Here is a 20,059-nt window from a genome sequence, read left to right as displayed (position 1 = left end):
TGGTGTTTTTCAGCGGCAGGAACTGGGGGACTGGGGAACTGGGGTCTGGTCAGGGTTGAAGGAAAGCAGAATGCAGTAAAATACAGAGATATCCTTAATGAAAACCTGGTCCAGAGTGCTCAGGACCTAAGATTGGACACTGAAATTGGCTGTCCACCGATGGTCCCCATCCAACCTGACAGAGCTTGAGAGGATCTGCAGAGAAGAATGGCAGAAAATCCCTAAATACAGGTGTGCATAGCTTATCGCATCATTCCCAAAAAGACTTGAGGCTGTAATCACTGCCAAAGGTGCTTCAACTAAGAAATGAGTTAAGGGTCTGAATACTTATGTCATTGTAGTATTTCCGTTTTTTCTTTTTAATAAATTTGCTTTTAATAAAAGTTATCAAAAATATTTTTTTGCTTTGTCATTATGGGGTATGGAGTGTAGATTGATGTGAAAAACAATAATTAAAAGCATTTTAGCATAAGGCTGTAACATAACAAAATGTGAAACAAATGAATTGGTCTGAATACTTTCTGAATGCAATGTATGTCTGTGGCTAAAATATTGCTAAACAAACAAGTAAACTTGCTTGCAAGCCATAATGATGTTTGATTTGTGAGCACATAATTAGTTAGTCCTTTTTAATGAATCGGTCAAATTGGTTTACAAAATTGTCTGAATGAGTCTTAAAAATCCTTATACAATAATCACAAATAAGTGGAAAGTTCATGGAAAAGTCCTTGAAATTCATAGCTCAACAAACGTAAGAACCCTGACATTCAAAACTATTTCACAGAATATTGCAGATTTCCTCCCAAAATCAGTGCAGAACATAACAATGCCCGCAGATATCATCTGTGCCTACTTTTAGGAAACCCATTCAGTGGTCCAAGATTTCATTGGGTGTTGTGAATTGCTTAGCATTGTGCACCGGTTGTTTTCCAAATGGACTTAATGCTGTTGCATTGTGAGATAAGCATGAGGTGATGTGCTCCGCATTTATACATATCTGTGTTTGCATGTTAGGCCACTCTGTGCTACACACTACAGTTTCTCAGCTGGGAAGAAGGATTTCTACTAATCTCTTCACCACTAATCTCTTCATTGGATTACTCATTGTATACAAAGCAACAGAGCAGAGGAACAAGCTGGTCTTGGGATGTGCAGGGAACCCTGAGAAATGGTTTGTGTGTTTGAGTGAAAGAGAGAGGATAGATTTAGTGTGTGCATGGATGCATGTATTGTTTTGATCATATTTTTTATGAGAGACAGCAGCTATCTGAAAGAAACTCTGGATTAATCTGCAGCTGGGATTTGGGAGCTGTTCATTCTATTCAATCTTTGAATCGTGACTATGAAGTATTAAACGGTAGCAGCAACCAGTGGAAGTTCATGTCACACTGCTTGTGTGCTTAAAATAAACTGTGAGGTTTTCAAGGTTAATTTGGGGTTACACAATGCAACTTAAAGGTACACTCAGTCATTTTTGTGTTGCATTGGCCAATATGTCTCTGATTTATACTCATGCAAAAGCAAGATTTGCCATTACTATTGTAAAAAATTTATATACTCTGTCAGCCATGATTAATTTATCCTGTGATCGAAAATGTTTAATAATAGTGGGGATTCTGAGATTAAATGAGTAGTGTTTGGCTGATCATGTGATCTCAATACTATGGCCCTAATGAGGCAGCCCAGCTTGTAGTAAAAATAAAACAGATTTTATAAGGCTACTGACATGGATCTTGGCTTTGAAAAATGGATAAATGTATATATTTTTGAGTAAAACTTTTTATGAGGACAAATTTTACTGAATGCATCTTTTATTCCAGGCATCATGTAACTGTCCAAGGTTTGATATTGATAGTTCTGCGTAACAGAGTTGTAATTAGATTGTGGGAATATGTAATATATTGTTTTATTAGGCCATTTAATTGTACTTGATGTCAAATTCTCATTTTGATCTTCATGTATTCATTCATTTGAAGCTGACCACCACTCAGTTCTCATGAGATGTTCTCTACATACCATTAGTGCCTGTGATGTTGTTGTTAGCAATGCTCTGCTTGCATCAGACCTATCACAAATATTAAGCTGATTTATCCTCATTAACACATCTTATGTTCCCCTTGAGAGAGAATCTGGCCTTTACTACACAGGAGCCAGAGACAATAAACACATGACAAAGGGATACTTTGTTAGAGTAGTAGATAAGCAGTATAGCTGACTCTTTTGTATCCTGTTCAGAACTGCTTTGTAAGATTTGTATCTGAGCCAAAGCAACAAAACAGTCTTGTTGGCTGTATCGATCTGTTGAAGGGAACAAAGCTCATTGTGTTTCACACACAAGTTGCACTCATTATTTTTTTTATTTTATTTTTTAATTTTTACATGTTATGGGCAGTGTAGTGCAGTGTTTGTCATTTACTATTATGTTATTGAGTTAAATTTGCTAAGATTGTTGACCACCTTAAAAACAGGAAAGACATTTGTTGATGTGGTCTGGTGGACGGTGCAGGTCCTCACCCTCATGCCATCCCAGATGTGTATGACTTTCTTCAGCAGAACACAAACGAAGATTTATAGAAGAATATCTCAGCTCTCTACGTACATACAATGCAAGTGGGTGGTGATCAGCACTTTAAAGCTTCAAAAAGCACATAAAATCATTGTAAAATTAATCCAAACCACTCCAGTAGTTAAATTAATGTCTTCTAAAGCAATACGATCAGTTTGTGTGAGAACAAATATCAATATTTAAATCCTTTTTTGCTATAATTATTTATAGCAAGCCCATTCATGAGAAGACTCTGTTCTGCCTCTCACGTGACACAAGCACACTGTCATGTTTAAGTGAAAGCAAAAACAATGATGCTTGTGAACCGCATTCTCTTGTAAAAAATCGACTTCCGGTTTAATCGTGTCAGTTCCGTAGACTGTTTATGGGAGAAATTGGAACGCTTAACCAAGAGCTCTAAGCGCCCAACGGTCATGTGTAAAAAGGAAGTCCCGCCTCACAGATAAAAGAGCCAATCACATTTTAGATAGACATCAGCTATAAATCAACTCTAGAATGCACATGCGCATTAGCTATACGAGCCGGGAATGTTGCATGTTTTAGTGTAAAATGAGGTAAAGAAGCACAATTTATGATTACATTTTTTATTGCTGATTTGAAATATGTTTTTTGATTGAGATTTCAGTCTTTCCCATTCAAGTTTAGGAGCTGCACTATCATGACTGAAAATAGTCTCCTGGGAGTGTTCCAAAAATGGCTGACAGTGGACTGACTTGCTAGAAAGACTTTGGTCAGTTCTCACATGACCAAATGAACATGCTTGCGTCACGCAAGAGGAATTGCATCACCAAACGGAATTGCATTAATAAACACTGTTTTCTAACAGATTCCAGAAAACTCTGGTTTTCTATTTGATTGTACAAACAAATTGTTCTGTCCCAAACTTGCTATTGGTAGTGCTAGTGCTGCTGTTTGGCTGGACAGGTCGCTATGTCGAACAGATATTTCCTTATATCGCCTTTAAGTTTTTAGGTGAAATCAACCTACAAAATAAAGTATAGAATTTTAATATTGAAAAAATGACACGTCAGCTTTAAGTACAAGCAATCTAGATTTGAGTCTGCCCTGTCACGCCTATTGTTTACTGTAACAACTTCACTGTCCTGTTAAGTTAAAATGATGTAAAAAAAAAAAAAAAGATTTCTCAATGTTGAGAAAAATAATCACTATTTTTACTAATGTCAGAGCTTGCTTGATTCATTATTTGTAACTTTCCCAATCTAAATTTGTGTTGTGGTTGTTCTTTTGCAGTACTTCACCGGTCTGGAATGTGGGCACAAGTTTTGCATGCAGTGCTGGGGAGATTACTTAACCACCAAAATCATAGAGGAAGGAATGGGACAGGTACATATTCCAAGTCTTAGTAAATATAGCACAAATGCCTTCAGACCTTCGACTAACTCCGAGGTACTAAACCATCAACAGTCTCTTGGTCTAGAATTTGCATTAATGTCTGGAATATGCCTTAATGTCATAAAAATCTTTCCAGAAATATCCTGTGTATTATTTTTTTGTTTTGTTTAGTATGCTGAATTTGCAGATTTTCGTTTCTTGCAGCTTGTATGAGTACATAGTGTCTGTCAGTGGAGCCTGACAGTCTCAGCGAAGCTGATAGGCTTGTGTAAATCCTGCAGCTATTTAGTTCTTATCTATTCATGCTTGCTATAAAAGCTTTTCTCTGCATGCCAACTGACATTTTGCCTGTTCTTCTGACCTATTGTAACACAAGCTTGTTGTTTCCATTCTAGACTATTTCCTGTCCTGCTCATAGCTGTGATATTCTGGTGGATGACAACACGGTCATGTAAGTGTTTGAGAAAATAATCTCAAATATCATTGCTTGTGATATCTGAAAACCTCATTGAATGAGCTGTCTAGTTCCTTTAATGTGTTATAGAGTTTACTGAAGGCTTAACTAGGACACCTTGCTAAAGGTGTGTCACAACATGCCACCTCCTGTCGATTCAATTAGATTATTCTTGATCTGCACAGTTGTCTTAACCTACATATGATCTCCCTGCTTATTTTGTTATGCAGGAACAGAGTGTGATCCTTTAGTGTGCACTTGCCTTTGGTGTGTAATAAATATAGGCTAGTATTAAGAAGTATGCATGACTGTTTTTTCCATGATCTAAATATTTTTATATTCTTTCTCCAGGCGACTGATTACAGATTCAAAAGTGAAGTTGAAGTACCAGCATTTAATAACCAATAGTTTTGTAGAGGTAGGAATTTGTTTCACCTTAAAGTCACTATTATACATGGTGGCCCCATGAAGTATTTGGACACTTAAAAATATCCAAATGCCAATGCATTAGATGACAAAATATCAAATGGTGACATCTGCAAGTCAATCTCCCTCAGGTTCATATACAGGTCCTTCTCAAAAAATTAGCATATTGTGATAAAGGTCATTATTTTCCATAATGTAATGATAAAAATTAAACTTTCATATATTTTAGATTCATTGCACACCAACTGAAATATTTCAGGTCTTTTATTGTTTTAATACTGATGATTTTGGCATACAGCTCATGAAAACCCAAAATTCCTATCTCAAAAAATTAGCATATTTCATCCGACCAATAAAAGAAGTGTTTTTAATACAAAAAAGTCAACCTTCAAATAATTATGTTCAGTTAAATGCACTCAATACTTGGTCGGGAATCCTTTTGCAGAAATGACTGCTTCAATGCGGCGTGGCATGGAGGCAATCAGCCTGTGGCACTGCTGAGGTGTTATGGAGGCCCAGGATGCTTCGATAGCGGCCTTAAGCTCATCCAGAGTGTTGGGTCTTACGTCTCTCAACTTTCTCTTCACAATATCCCACAGATTCTCTATGGGGTTCAGGTCAGGAGAGTTGGCAGGCCAATTGAGCACAGTAATACCATGGTCAGTAAACCATTTACCAGTGGTTTTGGCACTGTGAGCAGGTGCCAGGTCGTGCTGAAAAATGAAATCTTCATCTCCATAAAGCTTTTCAGCAGATGGAAGCATGAAGTGCTCCAAAATCTCCTGATAGCTAGCTGCATTGACCCTGCCCTTGATAAAACACAGTGGACCAACACCAGCAGCTAACATGGCACCCCAGACCATCACTGACTGTGGGTACTTGACACTGGACTTCAGGCATTTTGGCATTTCCTTCTCCCCAGTCTTCCTCCAGACTCTGGCACCTTGATTTCGAATGACATGCAAAATTTGCTTTCATCCGAAAAAGTACTTTGGACCACTGAGCAACAGTCCAGTGCTGCTTCTCTGTAGCCACTGGTTCAAAAGTGGCTTGACCTGGTGAATGCGGCACCTGTAACCCATTTCCTGCACACGCCTGTGCACGGTGGCTCTGGATGTTTCTACTCCAGACTCAGTCCACTGCTTCCATGAGGTCCCCAAGGTCTGGAATCGGTCCTTCTCCACAATCTTCCTCAGGGTCCGGTCACCTCTTCTCGTTGTGCAGCGTTTTTGCCACACTTTTTCCTTCCCACAGACTTCCCACTGAGGTGCCTTGATACAGCACTCTGGGAACAGCCTATTTGTTCAGAAATTTCTTTCTGTGTCTTACCCTCTTGCTTGAGGGTGTCAATGATGGCCTTCTGGACAGCAGTCAGGTCGGCAGTCTTACCCATGATTGCGGTTTTGAGTAATGCAACAGGCTGGGAGTTTTTAAAAGCCTCAGGAATCTTTTGCAGGTGTTTAGAGTTAATTAGTTGATTCAGATGATTAGGTTAATAGCTCATTTAGAGACCCTTTTCATGATATGCTAATTTTTTGAGATAGGAATTTTGGGTTTTCATGAGCTGTATGCCAAAATCATCAGTATTAAAACAATAAAAGACCTGAAATATTTCAGTTGGTGTGCAATGAATCTAAAATATATGAAAGTTTAATTTTTATCAATACATTATGGAAAATAATGAACTTTATCACAATATGCTAATTTTTTGAGAAGGACCTGTAGCTGTCCTAATAGAGTAACCACAGGTGTAGTTCATCATAATAGACACGTTCTAACAATGTAAAAGTGTCCACATACTTTTTTGTCTTAATTTTTTAATAGATTTTGTTTTATCATGCAAAACCAAACAAAAAAGTTATACAGAATTATGTACTGTACTGTACTGTATCAATTGAGACTTCTTTGGTGAAAAGTTTGTTTACTGTTATCCCTCTTCCTCTGCAGTGCAACCGACTGTTAAAATGGTGTCCGGCACCTGACTGTCATCACGTTGTCAAAGTACAGTACCCAGATGCCAAACCTGTACGATGCAAGTGTGGTCGGCAGTTTTGGTAAGACACTGAACAGCTGATGAGATCAGATACTTCTGGAGCTTGACCTCAGATCAGGTTTAGGGCTTCCACCAGCTCAGAGATGTTCTATCAGGCCAATGACACACTAGAACACAGGACACTGCTTCCCTAGATGACACTGGTTAACCATATCCAGTTATTACAGCAACCTGTTTGAAGACCTTTACTTGTCCTTTTAAAGGTGAAATGTGTAATTGATGTGCTACTACCGTCACCAAACTCAATTGCAACAATAGTAACTGTTTTCAAATATGTTTCTTGTTTGCCATTGGTCAAACCAACAGATGCTTCCACTCCCACTTTATGCCATTGGTTGAGCCATTATTGGTATGTTGGGCTGTTCGGAGAGCTCAAATAAACAGGGAAATTATTTGATGGCACCACAGTGTTTACACTTTTTAGGGTTATCAACTTATGAATTGCTTACTTAAAGTTTCAATAGGTGAAAGTATTTTAAGATCGGAAGAATATCATACATCATGTTTAATTTTGTGAAGCAGAGTAAGATTGGGAATTGGAAGGTATTTAATGATGCTGGTCTTTATTCCAATTCCACTTACAGATTCTGGGGCCTGATTAACGAAACATCTTGAGAAGAAAATTCTTCTTAACTACAATTTTCTTCTTGATTTCTAACTTATGACAAAAGTTAATAATATGTTTTTGGAGTTCTCCAAAAACACGTATTAAGAAAGTTATCTGTTTCTTAAGATTGTTCTTAATACATTTTTTAAGAAGAATTCAAATAAAAATATTTGTCTTAAAAACTTTTTTTTAAAGATAGGATAACCTCACAGTTGTCTTAATCCCAAAAGTAAGATGTTTAATGAATTTACTGAGTTCATGTTGAGTTAGAAGTTTCGATTATTGATTTTAGACCAAAAGTTTGATTTTTTTATTTTCAGCTTTCAAACCATGTAAATGTTATCACGAAATTCAAACAGTACATTTTGTTTCGAAGCTTCTATTGTGGTAACCAATCATGCTAGTCAATTCAAACGGATGAGTGGAATAGCACGCTCTCTCTTTCCAAGGTCTTTAGAGACCATAGAAACATTAATTATATCATTAGAAAGTTGAGACTGTCCACCACCAATTTTCCATGCCCACCTCTTACTTTCCGATGTGATATAATTCTGGAGAAGAACTATTTTCCTTGCAGTAATTTCTTCAATGAGAACCCTAAGCTCTTGTCTACAGAAGTTTGGCTCTTCTTTTCCTCAATGTTAAATTAAAAGTTGTCAAATGGTTACTTACAGCAAGTACATTTTCCTATGAAGGTTAATGTCACTAAAATTAACACATCTCACACTTCATAAAATAAAATAAAAAAGGCTGAGATGTGTTTGCTAGTTAAAAAAAAGATGAATAGATACATTTATTGTTACGATTTACCATTGTTTAAGCATTCAATTTGTTTTATTAGACAAGGCAAATTCATTAGCGGCTAGATGTTCTAAAGAAAATATTTGATAACATCAAGATTTCTTCCCCCCCAATAATTGCACCTAGGAACATTCTTCCGAACTTCTTATAATTGATCTTCAGTATTTTCGTATTTATTTTTTCTCACATTCACAAATATTTCCGTGATCCCAGGCTCCTTAGCAATTCTCCTTAAAAATGATTTTAGTACTTTTGAAGAAGGTTCTGTACTATATATTGCATATCATGGTGACAACCAGTCAGTATTTACACTCATTTAAGTCTCACAAGCTTTAGGTACAAATTAGTGTTGTAATACTTTTTGGTTCTTTTTGGAGTGAGTTTGTCATTAGACTGATTCAAACCAAAAACATGAGTTCAAGACTAATTAAAGAGTCTTTCTAAATTAAAGAACCAGCTCATAAAAGTTAATTATTCTTTATAAAATTAGACTACACTGGTGTCACAGTATGTTTGTTGTAGACAGTATAGTCTCATATTATTTCACGGAACCCAGTCTTCTCATCACATTCGGTTCAGATTTAGCTCAAATAGAATGTCTTTTTCTGTGGCACTGTAGCTACTGTTAGAGTATTTTAGTACTGTGTTCTGTCCACATCAGCATGAACGGAACCAAATGTCATAATTCAGTTTCAGTTTTAAAATTTGTTTTTTTATTAAAGCCGGTTCTATAAGAACCAGCTGTTGATTCCAGCTTATTTTTATTTTACTTTTTACAATACACACCGTTTGAAAGCAGCTTTACAGAAAATCATGCTGTAATGTCTGTAATGTCTTAAAGTCCTAATTGAGCAGTTTCATTTGAAAACGTGATTGAAACTTATGCCTTAAAAATTATTTGTCTTTAGGCCCCCAGTGAGCAAGCCAAAGTTAACTGTGGCAAGGAACACAAAACTCCACAAGATGTTTGTGGAGAAAAAAAAAAACCTTTGGAGAAACCAGGGTCAGCTGGGGGAGCCAGTTCCCCTCTGACTAACTTGTTCCAAAACTGAATACCTGTTATGTTATACCCCTCCTCACACACAGATTACGTCCAGTGGGCAGAGAATTCTTTAATTTTTGCCCCAAACACATTTTCTTATCAACAATGCTGTGTGTTTTATGCAATGTCCGGACATACCTGTATTTCTTTGAACGTTTTTGTCGGCCTAAATTATTTATTGTCCAAAAATACCTACTTTTGTGTTTTTCTTAATTTTAAAATTGAGGGAAATACAAGACAAAGACTTGGCAAAGTGTTCATGAATTGTTCAGAAGCTTTTGTACAAAGATGATTTACATGTTCATGAGAGAGAGATTGCTAACGTGCTCTCAATTAATGTCCCAATGCAGCTTCAACTGTGGAGAAAATTGGCATGATCCAGTAAAGTGTAAGGTATGTTCAGGCCATATATTTGATTTTTAAAGCCGGTTAGATTTGCACAAAGGGGGTGTGAGTGTTTAAATCTATCGGGCAATTTTTTTGTCATTGTACGTTTATTGCCTGCAGTGGCTTGTGTTTTTCATATGTTAGCACAGTTTTGGTTGTTATTGTGTTTCTCGCAACAAACATGGATCATACTTTTCCATAACTACACCCTTATTTAATTTCTCCTCGTTACGTGAACTCTGAAAGCCTACATGAAGTTTGTGACTAAATGGTAGGCACTGCGGTGATTTAATGGACTTGTGTTCTGAAGTATACAAAAGACAGCACTTAAAACTAATGCACATGTTAAATGTAGAAATTGCTGTGGAAAGCAGGGTGGGGGAGGGATCTAGATATGGTATGGCAAGTGTTTATCTGTCTGAACAAAGAAAGTGAACAGGCTGCCACCTCTCCTACTCTCAGCATCAAGAGGCTCTTCAGAGACTTGCCTTGTTGGCAAAAACAAAGGAAGCTTCGAATCCCTTGTGCTTCTCATATGGGGATTACAATCATTTTCCACTCAGAGGAAAAATTTAACCCTTCATAAGTGTTGCCACAATTTCCTGCTCTTGTACAGGCTGTTTTGATATAATATTCCATAGCATGAATCCATCTTGTTCACCCAAAACTGAAAATTCTGTCATCATTTACTCACCCTCATTTTATTGTAAACCTTTAAGACTTTCTTTTTTCTATGGAACACAAATGGAGAGGTTAGACAGAATGTTGACTTCAGTCACCATTCACTTTCGTCACATCTTTTTTATTAATTGAAAGTGAATGGTGACTGAATAATGACGTAATTTTCATTTTCGGATGAACTGTCCCTTTAATTATCCTGATATTGTTAAACGAATACTGTCCTCTGGTGTTATTTTCCCTTCTCAGTGGCTCAGGAAATGGATTAAGAAATGTGACGATGACAGCGAAACATCAAACTGGATTGCTGCAAATACAAAGGTCAGTGGTTTGGCTTTGATGTTGCCAATCTTTCCCATCATGATGGTCCAGAGAGATAACGGCCATGTAATGTGACAGGAATGCCCGAAATGCCACGTCACTATAGAGAAAGATGGTGGCTGCAACCACATGGTATGTCGGAACCAGAACTGCAAAGCAGAATTCTGCTGGGTTTGCCTGGGACCCTGGGAGCCACATGGATCTGCTTGGTAAGTCCAGATCCTTTGCTAACCTCAACTCAACTCTCTCTTCCCTGATGAGCTTTCAAGTCTGACAGTAACATTAATACTGAATTCATTCAGTTGTTTTAGGCAGTAAGGCATCAAAGTGCATTCCTGTTTGGCTATTACTTTAGAACGCACCAACTCTCATGTTTTTGGACTTTACAGCTTGATTTAATGTGGGTTGCCAATTAATCATAACGCTGGACAGATTCTGGAGGGAATATGGTTATATAGATAAAAATGTTTGTTTTAAATATTTGTGTAATTAGTGGATTTCAAAGAGCTATGTATTGCTAAAGCAATGTGGGAGACTGCCCAAAAACTCTGAAACCTCATTCATGTCAACTTATTACAGCCTGGCATGTTGCTGATACATGTGAGAACCGATGAAGTTTGTTAGCAGTTTCTTCTCCTCTTTCTTCTTATATGGCGTTGAGTGCATGCTGTGCCTCCACCATATGAACAAAGATGCAAGTATCATTAACGGGACAGATTTTAAGGCAGAGGAAGATTTTCAGTGAATGACAACATACGTTTTGGTCTGTTCCTTACACAAAGCTATCAAATGGTTTTTGAAGACTTGGATGCAAGAGATTATTTTTACAAAACAGTCACAATCCCCACCACCTTATTCACAAAAGACATAGGTGTGGAATGGAATTTCAATTGTGGGTGAACTATACCTTCAATATTGCTTGTGTATTTATTTTTTTATTTCAATAGCAATTTTCTATAATTACAATGTTTTGTGGGTATTTTTTAGGGATGCACTGAAATTTTGTCTGAAAGAGAAAAAAGCCAAAAAATGTAAACCGAAACAGTTGCTTTAATATACCGGATTTGAAACTGACAGTCGCTTTGGATAAAAGCATCTGCTATATGACAGTGTAAATGTGAGTTGCACACCATGGCCCTTCAGAGTGGTGGTGGTGTAGTGGGCTAAATCACATAACTGGTAATCAGAAGGTCATTGGTTTGATCCCCACAGCCACCACCATTGTGTCCTTGAGCAAGGCACTTAACTCCAGGTTGCTCCGGGGGTGTTTGTCCCTGTAATAAGTGGACTGTAAGTTGCTTTGGATAAAGGCGTCTGCCAAATGCATAAATGTAAATGTTCAGAATGTTGACACTGTGCGTTTGCGGTATGTTCGTACCTTTTGTTGAAAATTATTGTTTCTAATTTTAGAGGGTGCTGTCATTCACCAGAGGTATCCGGTGTGCGACCCCATTTAACTATGCCGCTCACACTTTACCAAAGTTGTCTTGAGAAATATGTCTGAAGAGAAAAATACTATTGTGCAACGAGCAGCCCTATTTATATCTGAAAAAAATCCTGATATATATCGATAATCATCGTGAAAATCTTCTGATTATAGATGCGTGAAAAAGGCATAGATTTCAAGCCTATGTTATTACCACATTAATAAAGAGCATTTCCCATGCTTGTGCCGATGTTGGGAGGCTGTTTTGTACACACACTCAACGCAGTGCTCAAATAGCCTCCCTTACTGTTCATGTCTACATCAGTGATGTCAAACACACGGAAGTGTCCAATACAAGCCACTAGACATCCCACACTTGCAGTCTCGCGCATACCCACAAATTAATTCTTTCCATTGAAAACTGGATCTGTGAGTGACACTGTCAGAAACCCAGTTTATTTTCCCCCCACTAACCTGCAATAATGATAGATAAAGGAAACTATTAGAAATGGAAAATATGCATTTGTCCTTTTATTGTATATTTTTAAGCAATTTATTATCACTTTGTGCTTATAAAGATGTGCTTATATTTGCCAAAAGTCCATTTTTACATTTATAGAATGCAATATTTATAAAATATTATCCAATATTTTAAAGTTGTTTGAGCCTAGATTTTATGGTAGTTTAAGTTAATTATTTATAATTATTATTATTTATAATACACATGTTAAATTATATTATAATTATGTAATATATCGAAACGTACTATTTAGAATTTATTTAATTAAATACAATTATTATTTTCAGTTTTGCGGTGTGTCCAGAATTTTCAGTTTCAGCTAAGTATTTTTATTTCAGTCCATCACTAGTATTTTGTAGTAGCCATTTTCTATAATTACAATGTTTTTTTATTTTTTAATTTTTTATCTCAAAAATATATTTTTCTTTTCTTAAAAAAAAAAAAAAAAAAAAGCATTTTATCCAGTATTCAACAGTGTTATGTGCCCACATTAAGCAACAATAGTGATGAGCATTTATAGAAAGACTACTCCAAAGACATTAAATGACATGGCATATGATTACTCCGTAAACTCAGATGACCAAAAATGCTCCTCTACCTTCTCCCAAGTCAGCGATTACATCCTTGATCAACAGGTCTCACTTTTACTCAAGAACTCACAGATTATCTTGCCCCTCCTCATTGTTCCATATAGTCATCTGTGCACTTCTTTTTACCCATCACATATAGATATCACTTAGGAAAACCTAGAGAGTGACACATTAAACTGTGGATCACTGAGATTCAGAAGTAGAATCCCAGTGATGAGGCCAGTGTGTTTTTTCACTATGCCACCAGAGTGTTTCACAGCATGTTTGGAAACAACTTCTGATTGTTTTGAAGACATGTTTCTAATGATGACATAAGTAGCAAATAAAACTAATGCTTGGAATATGTTTTTACCCAAAGGTACAACTGTAATCGCTATAACGAGGATGATGCCAAGGCAGCAAGGGATGCTCAAGAGGTAAATAATATCAATAGGGGTTTCCACAGTCATGGATAAACTGGAAAATCAGAGAATTCTACAACTTGAACAATAGAAATTTCAATAGTGAATATTTTTAAGTTTTTAGTTTTTTGGAGCTTTAAACTATTTTAGGCTAGAGATTACTTTGTTATAAGATGATATTTAAAAACCCTTATACTGTATTACAAACGACTGGGAAAGTCATGGAAATTCATTGGGCAAATTGTGGGAACCCTGTGTCCATTTGTGCTGGTATCCAAACATGCAAATTGTGGGCTTGTTATTAAACATTTGCATGATCAAATGGTACAGTTGCCATTTTTAATTTTTTATTTAAACATTATTTAAAGCTAAAGTATGTAATTTCTGTGCCACTAGTGCCACCAAACGGAATTGCAAAAATAAACATAGCTTTCAAAACAGATTTCTGAATACACCCTCCTTCTGCCGTTGATCCAACAAACAGAAAGTCCCTCCACAACTTATGCCATTGGTCCAGTAAATGTTATTGTCTCTCTTGAGATGGGTCATTCAAAACAAACAGGGCAATATTCATAGCATAACAGAGACACAGTTTTTACAGTTCTCAAGAAAATAAACCTATAAATGGCTTAGGTATCCTAAGCTGGGATAAGAGAAAGAAGTTTTACACAAAAAAGTTACATCCTTCAGTTTTAATATTAATACATTTTAATATTACAATTATATAGTTTCCGACCAAGCAGTATGTGATTGCTCGTATGTGATCTGCAGCGTTCCAGGGCAGCCCTGCAGAGGTACCTGTTCTACTGTAACCGCTACATGAACCACATGCAGAGCTTGCGCTTCGAGCACAAGCTGTACGCGCAGGTCAAGCAGAAGATGGAGGAGATGCAGCAGCACAACATGTCGTGGATCGAGGTGCAGTTCCTGAAGAAAGCCGTGGATGTTCTGTGCCAGTGCCGCTCCACGCTCATGTTCACCTACGTCTTTGCATTCTACCTCAAGAAGAACAACCAGTCCATTATCTTCGAGGTAAACAGGAGATTATAGCCTCTTTTCCACTATCGGGCCTTTGCGAGCCAGAGCTATCAACTGGCCAGCTGGGGCCAATAGCCTTCGGACCTCAAGCCACAAGACCAAAATCGATATGCATTCCCACCATCGGGCCAATAACACATAATAATAGCAGCGTTATCCGAAATCCTGCTGCTGTGCCAACGTCACACACGCCTCCCATTTCACAAGCAAGAGGGAAGCTAGTTATCTAGAATATCGAGATTATAACAAATGTAAACAGCAAGATAAGTTGGTGTTGACATCTCATTGACTTTAACTGCCATGATGTCCCAAGTGGTCTCTCCACTAACAGCGGGACAATGTCCCAGCAGACCATCTATTGCTTTGTCCAATAGGCGTTTTAATGGATTTGTACTGTGCCCGCATTTATTAAATTTTTTTCCCGTACATGTACCATTGTGCACTGGATACACATCCTGGGAATTTTTACTCACCTCAATCTTCAGTTGACCTAGGGTAATCGCCAGGCCAAAGGCACTCTGAAGCCTTAGAAGTGCCAGTGGGAATGTAACTGGCCCTGGCACGCAGTAGCATGCCTTCATTTGGCCCGATAGTGGGAAAGCGGTGAATGGGAGTAAACATCGATACCTGTCATTGCCTGCATGTCATCAGCTTTGATATAGGTCTTGGATGGTATTAAAACATGGTAAATCTGTAGCTTTAAATGTTGGTTGGTTTGTGTGTTTGTGTCCAGAATAACCAGGCAGATCTAGAGAATGCCACCGAGGTGCTGTCTGGATACCTGGAACGAGACATCTCACAGGATTCTTTGCAGGACATTAAGCAGAAAGTACAAGATAAATACAGGCAAGTATACATGTGGCACTGTTATTTGTAACAGCAACACTACATCCATGAATCAACATTAACTTATCGTTGGCATAGTATATATTGAAGTCTGATGACACTTAAACCAAGGGATTTCAAACTTTTTTTTTTATACCAAAGACCTCCAAATATGACGATTCCCTGGTAAATTACCCTCTTGCTAAAGTATAAAGGCAGCTATATGTTGTCATCCTGTTTGCGGAGATTGTTATAATGTACAGATCCATTTACTGTATACTGTGTGTGATAAATCCCATTAGTGGAGTGGTGGTGGCGTAGTGGGCTAAAGCACATAACTGTTAATCAGAAGGTTGCTGGTTCGATCCCCATGGCCACCACCATTGTGTCCTTGAGCAAGGCACTTAACTCCAGGTTGCTCCGGGGGGATTGTCCCTGTAATAAGTGCACTGTAAGTCGCTTTGGATAAAAGCGTCTGCCAAATGTATAAATGTAAATGTAAATAAATGATTGCCATTAATTTGTCATTGTATTTAGGACAAACCAAATTATTAAAGTATAATCTGGAAAATATTTTTTTATGTATACAGCTAATCTTATTTTTCCCACAAAATAAATATTGTTCCAAAGCATCTTTTCAGAAAATAGTTCCATACAACCAGTGAGCAAGACAAAGACGACAGTGGTGATGAAGGAATCGTTCACCAACTCACAATTCTCTCATCATTTACTCACCGCCATGCCATCCAAGAAGTTTATGGCTTTGTTTCTTCTGCAGAACACAAACAAAGATTTTTAAAAGAATATCTCCGCACTGTTGGCTTTTATAATGCAAGTGAATGGTGACCAGACCTTTTGAAGCTCCAGAAATCACATAAAGGCAGCATAAAAGTAATCTAGTGGTTCAATCCATATCTTCAGAAGAGATATGATTGGTGTGGGTAAGAATCAATATTTAAGTCTTTTTTTTAAAACTATAAATCTCTACTTTTACCTTCACATGCTTTCCACATTTTGAAAGTGAAAGTGAAATTGGAGATTTGTAGTAAAAAAACTAAATACGTAAATATTGATCTGTTTCTCTCCCACAGGTCTGGTCACCATTCACTTGGATTGTATGGACCTACAGCGTTGATATATTCTCCTAAAAGTCTATATTCTCCTAAAAGTGTTCTGCAGAAAAAAAGATTCATACACATCTGGGAAATGATGAAATAATGAAACATTTTGGGTGAACTATCCCTTTAAATACAAATTATAAATTTATCAGGGTTCCCATGGTGATGGACAAACATTGAAAATGTAAATTTCTAGGCCTGGAAAACTATAGATTTGGTCTTTATTTCTTTTTGAAAATCCAATGTTATTTGTATGATATATTTGACTGTGAGTAGTAAATACAGATGCATTGTTTCATTTAAAAATGTTGACATGCACAAATTATATGAATAGGCGCTTAGTGCTTGTGATGCTCCTGTGTGCAGATACTGTGAGAGCAGACGAAGAGTGCTGCTGCAACACGTACATGAAGGCTATGATAAAGACCTGTGGGAGTACATCGAGGATTGAGGCTACACCTCCACTCCACAGACTCTTGGAGAGAAACTCCACCCACTAGAGTGCTGATGCAATGAAATCGGAGCAGCACAGAGCCTCTGCTGCCTCCTCCCTTGCAAACCGCCCTGCATTGCATATTTTTTTCAGTCTTTTGTTTCATGTAAAGCATAAAGAGTAAATTATATTTAAATAAAAAAAGTTAGAATATTAAAAATAAAATATTACATGTACAACAGTATTGTTAGCAACGTGAAGCGCAGGACTGAGAAATCCAACAAAAACACAAAATATTTTTATTTTGCTTGCATTGTAAAATCTTGCCCTTGAAAATCTTTTCCCTGCTTTTCAATTGTGTTTGTGGTCGTGTTCTGTTTGACTTTATTTTATATATTCTTTTTGTGTGCGTGTGTGGAAAAAATTATTTTGTTTTCAAAATGGCTTTAATAATTCTGACCGTGTGTGGCTAGATCTGTGTTTGGGTTGCTGAATGTTGATTGTAAGGAAGTTACTTTGGGGTTTCAAACGCTGATATAAACACAAAAAGAAAAAAAGACAACAAATTGGTATTTTTCAATTTGTAAATAATGCATATGCATGGAAGTTAAAGAGTATGAGTGGGAGGTGTTTGCATCATTTTTAAAGATATTTATCTTTACAAATATTAAAAAACAAATGTATATTTGCTGTGTAGATTGAGTGTCTTTCCCTATCTTTTGTCGGCCCTTTTAGGAGGTTTGGACTTGACATATGCTTGATATAAATCAGTAGTCCGTGTCCATCCCTACAATTGTTTCTCTTGCTCTACAAGACTGAGCAGGGCTGTAGTCTGCCAATTCAAGCAGAGCATGCCAAGGTGGCGCATTATGCCTACTATTAAGTCTAAAGCTGTGAGCGCTGCAGCATTCATAGATGGAGGAAATGGGGCTAGAATAATTTCTGCTGCTTTAGAGTTCAAGCTTTTAAAGCAGGACAGTGGTTTCCTCTGCTCTTCCTCTTTTGCTGTCATCCCTTAGATAGATTTAGTATGTATGAATACTTTCTGAGAACCAAATTGAGTGACATTCACTCATATAGACTTTTATATATTTTCTTTGTCTCTCTGAAGTTCATTCTTCTTCCCAGACCCAGCTTGAGGTTGCACATAGATGAAATTGTACTGATAGGCCTGTTGAGCTGCTTTCTTGACAGCGTTTGTCAAGTGTTTTGATGGAGCCATTGACAAACAGGGTTAGGCATTTTCCACATTATCAATTTTTGCACACCGCTGAACTAGTCTCTGCTGTGTCAAAGTGAGACTCCTCATTGCTTTAATTTTGTGTCAAATAATCATGCATTTGCACCTAAAATTGTTTCCAAAGGGCCGTTTGAGTCATGATGTTGTTTGCAGGGAAAATATGGTGTAACCTTTGTACTGTGATGTTGAATTTGTGTACACTTTGTTCAAAACTGGACAAATTGTGTTTGCATACACCGTGACAACCATTAAAGCACCGACTCCCCCTCTGCAGGGGTTCAGGGTTAGACCCAGGTGGGACATGCACACAGTGTTATTGCAGATCAAGTTGCAGTAGTCAGACAACGCCAAAGTGTCAATTTCTATCTCATGACTTTGTTTCCCAGTTTTTTTGGGCCAGGTGGAAGGCTGGATATTTGGCTCACAAACAATGACTTTTTCTTTCACTTTTCACTTTAATTCAGATGAAAATAAATGTACTAATATGCATTCAAGTTTTTGGAATGCTGTCAATTGAGTTATTTTTTTGTTTGCCTATTAATCTTTCTGCATTGTGTACTGATGATTGCAATTGGTTTTCATGTAAATGGAGTGCTGAGATGTTCTTCCAGGTAAACATGCATTATTTGACATTAAATACAGAGCTAGAAGTTTCATACAGGCATAATGCATAAAGAATATTTCGTAAGGCCTCATACAGGCTGCAAAAATAAATGGAATGGCTGTACTACCCCTGTGTGTGTGTAACTCCCCTTCAGACTGGTTTGCTTCTCAGTTATGCCTATTTGATCATGTCTGGTAGTTCTTTAACATCCAAATGTAACATTTACAGTAACAATAAGCATCTACTCTCATTTGAGACATCCAAAAACTTTTAATACTTTTCTACATTTGTCTTTACGCTATTACATTTTTTGATTTCCTATATACATAGTGTACAAATGTGTAAGAAATTAGTTGTTCGTTTTGAAGAAAAATATTAAAGTGCAAAATGTTGCAAATAATCTTCTAGTTTGCATTTTTCTACTTTATGTGGTTTTGTGCTTGTTTAAGCCCGTTTGGCTTATCTAGGTGTTTATTGCCTTGGCTCATTTGTTAGTAGCTACCAGTAGAATTTATTTATGCTTTATATAAAACAGGATATTATATTATATATTATTATATTTTGCAGTCTACAAAAGAAGCTTATAGATGTTGTCTGACACCACAAATAATTTGAGATTCAATAGTAGAGCTTGGTATGATTTCTAAGTTTTCATTGTAAATGTCCACAAGAGGGAGACAAATCTTAACTGATGTGACAAAACAGTTCTAAAAAAGATTCAAAATAATCAGGGTACAGTAGTAGGAAACATGGCTTGTGGAGATATATAGGCCTATATAGGAAATATAGGCTGACATGGTAAAAATAATGTATATTTATAAGGAGAGTGCTACTTGATTTTTAAAATATGGATTTAACCACTTGAGTTTTATGGATTACTTTTATACTAACTTTATGATTTTTGGAGCTTCAAAAGGCCTGATCACCATTCACCTAAATTGTATGAACCTACAGCGCTAATAATCTTCTAAAAATCTTTGTCATACACATCTGGGATGGCATAAGGGTGAGTAGATGCTGAAATAAATTTTTTATTTTTTGGGTGAACTATCCCATTAAAAATGATAAGTTTCTTATATACAGACCCCCCATGCACCCCTTTGAGAAAGCCCAACTTGTGTCCCTTAGGAAATAATTATTATTAGCCATAGAGATATTAATTATAAGCGATCTGGT

At 36.9% G+C, this 20,059-nt stretch overlaps 1 protein-coding gene across 2 annotated transcripts in view; it reads left to right on the top strand.

The window, feature by feature from the left end:
• The window catches only part of LOC127661612 (E3 ubiquitin-protein ligase arih1), a 32,856-nt gene extending 13,583 nt beyond the window's left edge, over window positions 1-19,273 (top strand). For both annotated transcript variants that reach the window (XM_052152388.1, XM_052152387.1), the window contains exons 5-15: window positions 3,818-3,910; window positions 4,315-4,370; window positions 4,725-4,791; window positions 6,747-6,853; window positions 9,653-9,695; window positions 10,617-10,688; window positions 10,767-10,897; window positions 13,583-13,640; window positions 14,397-14,657; window positions 15,397-15,509; window positions 16,973-19,273. In XM_052152388.1, the coding sequence (XP_052008348.1) occupies window positions 3,818-3,910; window positions 4,315-4,370; window positions 4,725-4,791; window positions 6,747-6,853; window positions 9,653-9,695; window positions 10,617-10,688; window positions 10,767-10,897; window positions 13,583-13,640; window positions 14,397-14,657; window positions 15,397-15,509; window positions 16,973-17,057 (1,086 nt within the window). In that variant the 3' untranslated portion in view covers window positions 17,058-19,273. The remainder of the gene's footprint in view (window positions 1-3,817; window positions 3,911-4,314; window positions 4,371-4,724; window positions 4,792-6,746; window positions 6,854-9,652; window positions 9,696-10,616; window positions 10,689-10,766; window positions 10,898-13,582; window positions 13,641-14,396; window positions 14,658-15,396; window positions 15,510-16,972) is intronic.
• Window positions 19,274-20,059: the final 786 nt, after the last annotated feature.

Source organism: Xyrauchen texanus, chromosome 21 (assembly GCF_025860055.1).
Source record: "Xyrauchen texanus isolate HMW12.3.18 chromosome 21, RBS_HiC_50CHRs, whole genome shotgun sequence".
NCBI classification, from domain to species: Eukaryota; Metazoa; Chordata; class Actinopteri; order Cypriniformes; family Catostomidae; genus Xyrauchen; species Xyrauchen texanus.
This window is presented reverse-complemented; position numbering and strand designations above follow the sequence as displayed.